The sequence below is a fragment of the Scyliorhinus canicula genome, chromosome 7 (genome assembly GCF_902713615.1).
Source record: "Scyliorhinus canicula chromosome 7, sScyCan1.1, whole genome shotgun sequence".
NCBI lineage: Eukaryota > Metazoa > Chordata > Chondrichthyes > Carcharhiniformes > Scyliorhinidae > Scyliorhinus > Scyliorhinus canicula.
The window spans coordinates 17,280,792-17,293,305 of NC_052152.1; the positions used below are offsets into that span (position 1 = coordinate 17,280,792).

The 12,514-nt window shown below is 45.5% G+C and overlaps 1 protein-coding gene across 1 annotated transcript in view; it reads left to right on the forward strand.

Moving 5' to 3' along the window:
* Nucleotides 1–4,360: 4,360 nt before the first annotated feature.
* Nucleotides 4,361–12,514, forward strand: part of tmprss3a (transmembrane serine protease 3a) — a 62,764-nt gene continuing 54,610 nt past the window's right edge. The window contains exons 1-3 of the mRNA XM_038801412.1: nt 4,361–4,439; nt 5,673–5,820; nt 6,375–6,491. Of these exons, the coding sequence (XP_038657340.1) occupies nt 4,425–4,439; nt 5,673–5,820; nt 6,375–6,491 (280 nt within the window). The 5' untranslated portion in view covers nt 4,361–4,424. The remainder of the gene's footprint in view (nt 4,440–5,672; nt 5,821–6,374; nt 6,492–12,514) is intronic.

Below are 12,514 nucleotides of genomic sequence, written 5' to 3' on the forward strand. Positions count from 1 at the left end.
TAACCAATTCATTGGAGGAGGAGGTTCACAAATATCCCTGCCTTTAATGGTGGAGGAGCCGAGCACATCTGTGCAAAAGACAAGGCTGAGGCATTCGGAAAAATCTTCAGCCTGAAGTGTCGAGTGGCTGATGCATCTCGGTCTCCTCCGGAGGCCCCCAGCTTCACAGGTGTCAGTTTCAGCCAATATGATTCACTCCACGTGTTATCAAGAAACAAGCGAAGGCAGTGGATACTGAAAAGGCAACAGATCCTGACAATATTCCACAATAGTACTGAAGTTTTGTGCTCCAGAACTTGCTGCACTCCCTGCCAAGCTCATCCAGTACAGCTACAACACTGGTGTTTACCCGGGCAATGTGGCAAATTGCCCAGGTGTGTCCTGTACACAGGTAGCAAGACACATCCAACCCAGCCAATTACCGCCCTATCAGTCTACTCTCCATCATCAGTAAAGTGATGGAAGGAGTCATTAACAGTGTTATCAAGTGGCATTTACTTAGAAATACCTGCTCAGTGACGCTCAGTTTGGGTTCTGCCAGCTCCTGACCTCATTACAGCCTTGGACAGCAGAGCTAAACTCCAGTGGGGAGGTGAGAGTGACTGCCCTTGACATCAAGACAGCATTTGATTGAGTATGACATGAAGGAGCCCGAGCTAAACTGGGGTCAATGGGAATCAGGGAGAAAACTCTCCGCTGGCTGAAGTCATACCCGGCACAAAGGAAGATGGTTATGGTGGTTGGAGGTCAATCATCTCAGCTCCAGGGCATCACTGCAGGAGTTCTCCAGGATAGTGTCCTAGGCCCAACTATCTTTAGCTGCTTCATCAATGACCTTCCTTCCAACATAAGGTAGATGTGGGGATGTTTGCTGATGACTGCACAACGTTCAGCACCATTGGTGACTCCTCAGACACTGAAGCAGTCCACATGCAAATGTAGCAAGACCTGGACAATATCCAGGTTTGGGCTGAGAGGTGGCAAGTTACATTTGTGCAACACAAATGTGAGGCAATGCCCATCTCCAATAAGAGAGAACCAAACCACTGCCCCATGACATTCAATGGCATTACCATCACTGAATCCCCCAAAATCAACATCCTGGGGGTTACCATTGACTAGAAACTGAACTGGACTAGCCACATTAATACTGTGGCTACACGAGCATGTAAGAGGCTAGGAATCCTGCAGCAAGGAACTCACCTGCTGACCCCCTTTGTTCACCATCTACAAGGCGCAAGTCAAGAGTGCGATGGAATACTCCCCTCTTGCCTGGATGAGTGCAGCTCCAAGAACACTCAAGAAACTTGACACCATCTAGGACAAAGCAACCACTTGATTCGCACCCCTTCCACAAACGTGCACTCCCTCCACCACCGACTAACAGCGGCAGCCATGTGTACCATCTTTAAGATGCACTGCAGGAACTTACCAAGGCTCTTTTGGCAGCACCTTCCAAACCCATGACTACTACCATCTAGAACAGTGGTTCTCAACCGGGGTCCACATGGACCCTGGGGGTCCATGTAACATTACTGGGGGTCCACACAAAAAAAAATACCGAATCGGGGGTCCACGGTGATATTTTAGTGGTCCATAGAGCAATTCTACTTCAGAACAATTGTTATTACTGAGAATTAAATTTATTCCATCACCACATAATGCAACGAAACCAATGTGCCTCATATGTATGGATATACTTTCAAATGATAGCATGAAACCCTGTAAGCTTAAAATCCATCTGGAGACCAAGCACAAAGGAAAGAAAAAACAACCAGTAGAATACTTTAGAAAACTCCGTGATGATTTTCAAACAAGAAAAACAGTGACTCAAGTGTTTAATAACAAAGTAAGTAAAATTAATGATGGTTTACTGGCATCTTATGAAATTAGCAAGATAATAGCAAAGGCTGGGAAACCCCATAATATTGGTGAAACAATAATTTTGCCAGCTTTGTCTGTTATAATTTCATCAGTTATGAAACAAAATGCAAATGAAATTACTAATTCCATCCCTTTAAGCAACTCATCTGTGTCGCGACGCATTGATGAAATGGCGGAGGATGTAGAAAAACAATTAATAGCTAATTTGCAAGTAAAACAGTTTGCCCTTCAACTTGATGAATCTACCTTAAGAGATAATGAAGTCATTCTATTAGCATATGTGAGATTTATAGATTATCAAGGACCCAGAGAGGAAATGCTCTTTGCCAGAAGTCTTAGGACAGACACAAAAGGTGAAACAATTTTTAATGAAGTTGTTACTTATTTCAAGGAAAGCAATATTCCACTCAAAAATATAATTGCATGTGCTACTGATGGTGCACCATCCATGACTGGCAAATACAAAGGTTTTATTACATTCTTGAAAAAGGCTGTCCCCGAAGTATTTTGCATACACTGTGTGATACACCGTCAACACTTAGTTGCAAAGCAATTGGGCGGACGTCTGCATGATGCCCTTAGTGTTGTGATAAAAGTGGTTAACCATATTAAATCAAATTCTCTTCGAGATCGCCTCTTTCGTGAATTCTGCAGAGAAAATGGAGAAGAGTTTGAACGCCTTGTAATGCATACTGAGGTGAGGTGGTTATCAAACGGGAATTGTCTTCATCGTTTTACTGAACTTTGGGACTCTATTGTCTTATTTCTGGCTAACACCCAGCTTGGAGAACTGCTTGCAGCTAAATGGGATGTATTTTACTTATCTGATATATTTGAAAAAATCAATTTACTTAATAAACAGCTCCAAGGAAACCATTCTGATCTCATATCCAGTAAAGGTGCTATTACTGCTTTTCTGAGAAAACTGCAGCTGTACAAAATTAATATCAGACGTCGTGCATTTGAACAGTTTCCTTGTTTGACCTCGATTAGCAGCGATTTGCACGATGATGACCTTGCATTGTATGCTGAATATTTGGAAAATTTGCATGAAAATATGCAAACTCGGTTTAGTCACCTACTCATGATGGATATACCAACTTGGGTGGCAATTCCTTTTGAAGTTAATGCTGCCGATGTAGACATTTCTTTACAGGAGACAATCATTGAATTACAAAGTGATGAAATATTGCACGCAAAATTCAAAGATGGGAAGCATAATATATGGAAAACAAATGACACTGCTAAAAAGTACCCACTACTCTGAGATAAAGCACAGCTCTACGTTATAGCTTTTCCATCATCTTACCTTGTTGAATCAGGATTTAGTCGTGTTTTTCACTTGTTATCAAAAGCTCGTAATAGACTCGACATTGTGAAAAAGGGTGATCTTCGACTATCATTGACCTCGATGGAGCCGAATATAAAAAAACTCGCTGAGCAGCATCAACCACAGGGATCTCATTGAATAAATCTGCATTTTTTTCTTAATTACTCACTTAGGCCTATCTTAAAATGGTTTATTATGAATTATTTACTAGTGTACATAATGCTCTATAGAATTTAATTGTTAAATATGAAGGAAATTAGTTTTCCTTCAAAATAAAGCATAATCATTTACTATTTCTTTAATATTTGATACAATTCCTTTACTTTTTTGTTAGTGAAAAATATAAGAAGCTTTTTTTTCCGTGGAATGGCTATGGGGGTCCACAAAAAAAAAATTAAGAGGAAAAGGGGTCCATGGGTTAAAAAACGTTGAGAACCACTGATCTAGAAGGACAAGAGCAACAGATACCTGGGAACCCCACCACCTGGAGGTTCCCCTCAGAGTCACTCATCACCCCGACATCACTGAACCTTCACTGTCACTGGGTCAAACTCCTGGATCTCCCTCCCTAACAGCACTGTGGGTGTACCTACACCACATGGACTGCAGGGGTTCAAGAAGGCAGCTCACCACCACCTTCTCAAGGGTGATTAGGGATGGGCAACAAATGCTGGCCTAGCCAATGAAGCACACATGTGTTTTGCCATGTTTGGAATATAAATATCTTTCGAAACAACAATGAATTACAAAAAGATGTCCTTTCAGTTACAACAATTACCAATTTCAATGCTTTGTAAACATTAACTCTTCCACAAAATTAGAAGAGATAGATTATAATGGGGTGTGATATTTGGGGACAGTTATGTTCTACATGGGTATTTGAAGTGAAGCTTTTCGCAGGCATTCTGAAGCGCACATTGTGTTAAATTGATGTGTCAACCACAAGGTGGTGTTGGCTTACCATTTGATCCTGATCATAATGAGGAGCGATGTAACGCTGCCTGGTATCCATAGCCACCTGTTCAGTGGAGGAGCAACCTGATAGTCACTATCTGAGCTGTTTGCTGGCTTCTCATTGTTCCTCGCACAGGGATTATCAAACAACCGGCTTTGGCAACTGTGCCTTAATAGCGATTTCTTCAAGACCACGGGGCCCGGCTGGATTAAGTCATGTGCATGCCCTGACATGGTTTTGTAATCTGTGTGAGAAATGTCTTCCACAGAGGTAAGCTGAAGAGAAATAATTGGGGCCTCAACAGTCTGGCCTGAGGTCCGATCATTTATTCATCTGTTTTCTTTTGCCAGAGCTTTTTGAGACATTGGAGACAGATAGGTTGACCAGTAATCTGTAGGCTGTCATACGCGGGGCGGTGTAATGTTAAAGAAAATAAAGGCTTGCGTTTGTAATAGTACCTGTCACCACTCAGGACGTCCCAAAGTGCTTTGCAGCCAAAGAAGAACGTTTGAAGTGCCGTCGCTGTTTTAATGGAGGAAATGCTGCAGCTAACGTGCACAGCAAGCTCCACAAACAGCAGCGTTAAAACGATCAGACAACCTGCTTTAACGGCATTGCTTTTGAGGGATATATATTGACCAGGAGAGCTACCCTGCTCTTCTTCAAAGCAGCACAAAGGGTATTATATTCCCCTGTGAAGGGGGCGACCTGGTCTTGACTTCATGCCTCACTCCCTCATGCAGCACTCCCTCAGTACTGTAATGCAGTCAGCTTTGCCACTGGCAGAAGTTACAAAACCCTCAAGAAACGTAGAGGAAAGACGAAGGCCCACTTTTAAAATCATCACCTAAGGTGATGTAAATCAAGGCTCGGCTTTTGACTGCAGGAGGGGAAGGGGAGCTTGGAGACAAAAACAGTTCCATTTTTTGCAGCGGCCAGCAAAGAACCCGATGAATATGTGTCCCTCGGCATGAAGATACTGGGGAGCGAAGCGTATGGCGATGGGCCAAATGGCCTCCTTCTGCACTGTTGGGATTCTGTCAAACTTTGTATTCGGGGAAAGCACTTCAGAGGGGAAGGGACTCTTGTTGCTCTCGATCCTGCGCATAACTGATCAAAATTCCATCTGTATCCCACACCGGTTAAATCCTATTGGTCGCAATCCTGCCCCCAGCATCTTTGTACCTGCAAACTAACTACGGCTCCCTCTTCCCTGGAACACTGGAGCCAATGCTGTTGTCCACATTTCCCTGTCATTCTCCACCCAACCCCTCCAACCTCCTGGAACTGAATGGCTCAAATAAGCTAACGTCATCACACCTTAGAGTATCAATACTACAGTTAGTTAGTTGAGCTTCAAAGCAAACTCCTTTGCAGTGTGATTCTTCCATTGGGGATTTTAAGATATATTTTTAGAAATATCGAACTTTGATAGACCCCAGTTCTACTATGGAGCAGTAGTGTGTGCCTATTTTAAAGACTTTTTTACTCAATTGACTGCAGGTACAAGCTGAAGCAGCCGAGAAAGCAGACAGCACAAATTTAGAAATAGTATCAGTCACCGAAGATGAGCTGCCTACCATCGAACTCCCCAACACCGCTCAAAGAATCTCCAACACTCTTGAAGCAAAAGTATTGCCCGTCGAGGCAGGTAAAGTGATTGTTTTTCTGTCTCTATTCTAGTGACATTTAGGTGAGGTCCTGGCTATAAGCATTTATCGAAGAGGGTCACGTTCCAGAATCAACGGTCAGATAAATTGGCAAATGTCCTCTGCTACGATGTGGCCATATGTTTACGTTGCTTATTAACAGAAAGAAAAAAGTGAATGTCCTCTGCATTTCCAGAGTCGCAGAAATGTTACGGTGCAGAAGGAGGCCATTCGGTCCGTCCGCACTGGCTTTCCAAATGAGTATCATAACTTAGTGCCATATCCCTGCATTTTCCCCGTACCGCTGAACATTGTTTCTATTCAAGGAACCATTGGGCGGCACGGTAGCACAGTGGGTATCACAGCGCCAGGATCCCAGGTTCGATTCCCAGCTTGGGTCACTGTCTATGCGGAGTCTGCATGTTCTCCCCGTGTGATTGGTTGATAAAGGTAAATAATGTAGGTGTGCACCTGATTCCATAGTTTTATTTGTTGTCAGCCGAAACAACATTCAATATTCCAGTTGCTTCATCACGTCTTTTTTTAAACTTTCCAGATAACCAGGACCTAGCCTATTCAAAGTGCCATTTTCTTGCATCCAAGAAGCTTCTGATTTTAGTTGCAGTGGGTGTGAGTGGCGCAGTATTAATCACAATCGCCATTGCTGTGGGTGGTGAGTACAATGTCCACACTTTTCAGTGCTTGAGCTGTACGCATTTGGTGCTCTTTTCTGAATGGAAAATATAATTTGTCCCCTTTTTAGCCTCTCCAATCCCTCCGGTTTGGGGATGGAGATGAAGGCAGAGTGGTGGAAGAAATGTCCTATATCACTATTAGTGAATTCATTACAGTACTGGATAGAATTCTATGTTCGCTGGTTGGAGGGAGATTTTATGGGTTTTTTTGTAGCTCTGTCACAAGTCAGAAGGTTACAGGTTAAAGCTCCACTCCAGGAATTTGAGGTGATGATCTAGCCCGACACTCCCAGTGCTGTACTGAGAGAGTGCTGCACTGTCTGTGGTGCCTTTTCTCAAATGAGACATTATGGTAAAAATTCAATGAGCGCATGGGTGAACAGCAACAATTGAAATGAAATGAAAATCGCTTATTGTCACGTGGAGGCTTCAAATGAAGTTACTGTGAAAAGCCCCTAGTAGCCACATTCCGGCGCCTGTTCGGGAAGGCTGGTACGGGAATTGAACCGTGCTGCTGGCCTGCCTTGGTCTGCTTTAAAAGCCAGCGATTTAGCCCAGTGTGATAAACCAGCCCCTGTTTTTTTTTGTTCATTCCTGCCTGGCACAAAAATAAAACTGGAAAGGTGGTCAAACCAGGGTTTACAATGGAAATTAGTGATAATATTACATCCAAGGAAGAGGCATACAAATGGGCCAGAACAACAGACCTGAGGATTGGGAGCAGTTTAGAATTCATCAAAGAAGCACAAAGGGATTGGTTAAAAAGGGGAAAATAGAGTAGGAGAGTAAGCTTGCGGGGTACCTTAAAACTGACTGTAAAAGCTCCCATAAGTATATTAAGAGGAAAGGATTGGTGAAGATTCCCCGCTGGGTCACTGTCTGTGCAGAGTCTGCACGTTCTCCCCGTGTCTGCGTGGGTTTCCTCCAGGTGCTCCGGTTTCCTTCCACAGTCCAAAGATGTGCAGGTTAGGTGGATTGGCCATGCTAAATTGCCCTTAGTGACTAAAAAGGTTAGGAGGGGTTATTGGGTTACGGGGATAGGGTGGAAGTGAGGGTTTAAGTGGGTCGGTGCAGACACAATGGGCCGAATGGCCTCCTTCTGCACTGTATGTTCTATGTTCTAAGTCAAATGTAGGACCCTTACAGTCAGAAACAGAGAAATTTATAATGGGGAACAAAGAAATGGCTGACCAACTAAACATATTAGTTCTGTCTTCACAAATCAGGACAAAAAATAACATACAAGAATATTCGGAACACAGGATTTAATGAGAGGGAGAAACCGAAAGAAAATAGTATTACTAGGGAAATGGTGTTCGGGAAATTGAAGGGATTGAAGGCTGATAAAAAATATTCAATAACCGAGAACTTGGGAAACAGTGGCAGGATCGGACACAGTCAGCATGAATCTACAAAAGGGACAACATTCTTAACAAATCTACTGGAATTATTCAAGGATGTAACCAGTAGAGTTGACAAGGGGGAAAGTGGATGTGGTTTACTTGAACTTTCAGAAGGCTTTCAACAAAGTCCTACACAAGAGATCAGTGTGTATAATTAAAGAGCATGGGATTGGGGGTTCTGTATTGAGAGCAAACTGGTTGGCAGACAGGAAACAAAGAGTAGGAATAAATGGGTCTTTTTCCGAATGGCAGACAGTGGCTAGTGGGGTACCGCAGGGATCTGTGTTAGGACCCCAGCTATTCACAATATATATTAATTATTCAGTTGATTAATATTCAGTTGAGGCAACTAAATGTCTCCACATTTGCAGATGACACAAAGCTGGTTGAGAGAGCAAAAACAGAAAGGCAGATTGCTATCTGACTGGCTCTGGATTGAGAGAGAGGGATGTGCAACGGGACCTGGGTGTTCTCGTATACCAGTTGCTGAAGATAAGTATGCAGGTGCAGCAGGTGGTAAAGAAGGCAAATGGTATGTTGGCCTTCATAGTGAGAGGATTCTAGTTCAGAGGTAGGGATATCTTGCTGCAATTATACAGGGCTTTAGTGAGACCACACATGGAATATTATGTACAGTTTTGGTCTCCGTATCTGAGGCAGGATGGCTGGGATTCTCTCACCCCGGGGCCCAGCCGGACAATCGCCAGGACCGGCAGGAAACGCGCCACGAGGCCTGGTTGGCGCGGCGGCATTCGGAGGCCGCTCTACGGGCCCCCCCCGGCGATTCACGGCCTGCGTTGCGCCAAGCGCTCATGCTAAAAAAGCCGAGTCCCACCGGCGCCGTCCACACCTGGGGCAGGATTCTCCGCAAACCGGCGGGGGTGGGCCACTCCACACCTTCAGGGGCTAGGCCGGCGCCAGAGTGTTTGGCACCAGGCCTGCCACTGCAGAAGGGCTTGGCGTCAAGCCAACCAGCGCCGAAGGGCCCCCGCCGGCCGGCTCATGCACGGGAGCGCCAGCGTGTGCTGGCGTCATCCCAGCGCATGTGCAAAGTGATTCTTCACCGCACCGGCCATGGCGGAGGTTGACAGCGGCCGTTGCGGAGGGAAAGAGTGCCCCCACGGCACAGGCCCACCCACGGATTGGTGGGCCCCAATCACGGGCCAGGCCACCGTGGGTGCATCACCCCGAGGACTCTGCAGGTTGCCCGTGGAGCCAGATCCTGCCGATAAGGACCTGTTGTGATTTACGCCGGCGGGACCGGCCGCAAATGGGATGCCACTCAGCCCATCGTGGACCAAAGAATCGCCGGGGGTCCACTATCAATGGCCGCTGACTGGCGCGGTGCGATTCCCGCCCCAGACAAAGCCCCGGCGCTGGAGAATTCGGCAGCCGGCGGTAGCAGGATTCACGCCGCCCCACCGGCGATTCTTCACCCCGGCGGGGGGTCGGTGACTCCCGTCCCTGCTCTTTCCCGGTGGGATCTCGGCGTGGATGCATCTGGTGGAGGGGGAGGAGGGGCCCGACCCCGGGGGAGGCCTCCGCTGTGGCCTGGCCCGTAATCGGGGCATACCGATCGGTGGGCTGGCCTCTCGGGCTGGGGGACCTCTTTTGTTCCACGCCGGCCCCTGTAGCCCTACACCATATTCCGTCGGGGCCAGCGCGGAGAAGGGAGCCACGGGCATGCGCGGCAATCGCGCCGGTCCCACTGCGCAGGCGCGGACCCCGCAGCGCCCATCTGACACCGGGATCGGCAGCTGGAGCGGCGTGAGTCACTCCAGTGCCGTGCTGGCCTCCTGTAGGAGTCAGAATTCCTGCTCCTGAGACCATATTGACGCCGTCGAGAAACGCAATGGCGTTTACTGTGGCGTCAACACATAACCTCAGGATCAAAGAATCCCGTCCGATGTTCTTGCTGCAGAGGGAGTGCAACGAAGGTTTACCAGGCTGATTCCTGAGAAGATAGGACTGACGTATGGGGCGAGATTGAGTCAGTTTGGATTATATTTACTGGATGTTTGAAAAATTAGGGGGGATGTCACAGAAACCTATAAAATTCTAACAAAGCTAGACAGGATAGATGAAGGAAGGATGTTCCTGATGACACAGGAGTCCACAACCAGGATTCACAGTCTAAGGTAACGGGATAGACCTTTTATGTCAGAGATTAGGAGACATTTCTTCACCCAGAGAATGGTGAGTTTGTGGAATTCGCTACCACAGGAAGTAGTTGAGGCCTGAAAATTGTATGTTTTCAAGAAGGAGTTTGATATCGCTCTTGGGGCAAAAGGTATCAAAGGATGTATGGGGAAAGCAGGAGCAGGTTACTGAGTTGAATGATCAGCTATGATCATAATGAATCGCGGGCCAGGCTCGAAAGGCCAAAAGGCCTCTCCTGCTTCTATTTTCTATGTTTCTATACTGATCCCTGGGGTACATATCACATATATCTTCTTCCATTCTGGGCAGCAATCATTCACCATTACTCTCTCTCCTTTAGTTAATTTTACATCCAGTGACCTTTTATTCCTATGGGCTTTCAAGGATTCCCTACAGTTCATGAGACTGTGCAGCCCTTCAAGGCTGCACTGACCCTCCAAAAGAGCCCCCCACCTAGGCCCAATCCCCCTCCCCATTCCAGCAACTTCACCTCACCTTCGGACACAAAGGGGCAATTTAGCATGACCAATCTACCTAACCCACACATCTTTAGACTGTGAGAGGAAATTGGAGCACTCGGTGGATACCTACGCAGACACGGGGAGAACTTGCAAACTCCACACAGACAGTCACCCGATATTCGGAATTGAACCCGGGTCCCTGGTGCTGTGAGGCAGCAGTGCGAACCACTGTGTCAACGAGCCACTTTAATTCTGCTGGCAAGTCTATTGTGTGGCATTTTATCAATCTACTTTTGAAGCTACAAGATCATCAATAACCTTTTCCATTACTTCATCAGATAATTCAATTAATACAGTTAAACATGGTCTGCCTGTAATAAATCCATGCTGACTTTCAATTATTAGCCAAGAATTTTTCAAATACCAATTTATTTTTTTCCTGGATTATGGGCCTGATGTGAAATTGCTGACTTTATCCCCTCTTGTTTTGAACAGGAAGGGTAAAATTATAGATGTCACTTGAACTGTAAATAAAGTGTTTCAAAACATTCTGAAGGATAATGCAAGCGGCCATATTTGAGCTAATCCGAGACATTCAGCATGGTGTCATTAATGGGAGATAATGCTTGACTACTTTATTGGGGTTTTTTGAGAATTTATTTTTGTTCATTCATGCGGAACGACCATTTTTTAATCCGTTTACGGGATGTTGGCGTCACGGGCTGGGTCAGCATTTATTGCCCATGTCCCTAACCGCCCTCCATTTCAGAGGGCATTTGAGAGTCAACCACATTGTCAGAATTACCAGACCAGGCAAGGTTGCCAGATCTCCTTCCCTCAAGAGACATTAGTGAACCGGATGGGGTTTTTAAAGTCAATCATTTCATGGTCATCATTAGGAATCAAACGGAACCATGTGCCATGGGCAGAATTTGATCCCAGGTCCCCAGATTGTGCCCTGGGTCTCTGGATTACTATCCAAGGGACAATACCACTTCCCCACCACCTCCCCGCACTCCAACCAGTAGAGAGTTTCCTCTCATTCCCATTGAACCCGGTTTTTCTAGGGCCCCTTGATGCCATATTCAGTGAAATGCTGAGTTGATGTAAAGGGCAGTCACTCTCACCGTCACCTGGATAGGGGAGACAGTGCATATTACCTACCTGGTCTTCAAGAAGACATCTAACCTCGTTCTACACAGCATGCTCCGGCATAAAACCCAAGCTCAAACAAGAACAAGAAACCCAATTAAATAAACACGTGGAGAGATCTGACTCAGGTCGATTGGACAAGCAGATTAAAAGGTAAACAGAGGGAACTTTTAAAGAAACAATACAAAAATATGTTCCATTACAAAACAAAATCTCAGCAAGGAATATCCATCCTCACAAAGCATGTGAGTGATTCTATTTGATTAAAAGATGTTGCAAAGAATCACAGTAAATCTGATGGGAACACAGCAAATGTGACCAAAATGTTGATTAAAAGGTGGGGAAAATGGGCTATGAGATTAAAACACTCAGGAATGTAAAAACAGATGGTAACAGCTTTAACAAATGGTGAAAAAAAGAAAGTCACAAAGTTAAGCAAATCCCTTCGAGGTAGAGAAAAGATAAATCATTATCAAGAATGAGAAAATGGCAGAGACATTAAATAAATATTTTATGTTTGCTTTCATAGTAGTAGAAGACACACATTGCATACCACAGGCAAATAAGAATGAGGAACTTAAAGTAATTAATATCAGCTCTGGGGGAAAACTGAGGGGAAAGCTCAGAATTCCCCAGGACCTGGTGACCTACATCGTTAGGTTCTAAAAGAGTAACTGCCACGATTGTGGATGTGCTGGTTAACCATGGGACGAGGGTCCCAGGTTCAATTCCCGGTTTGGACCACTGTCTGTGCAGAGTCTGCACGTTCCCCCCGTGTTTCTATTTAATTTGTTCATGGGACGTGGGCTTTGCCAGCATTTATTG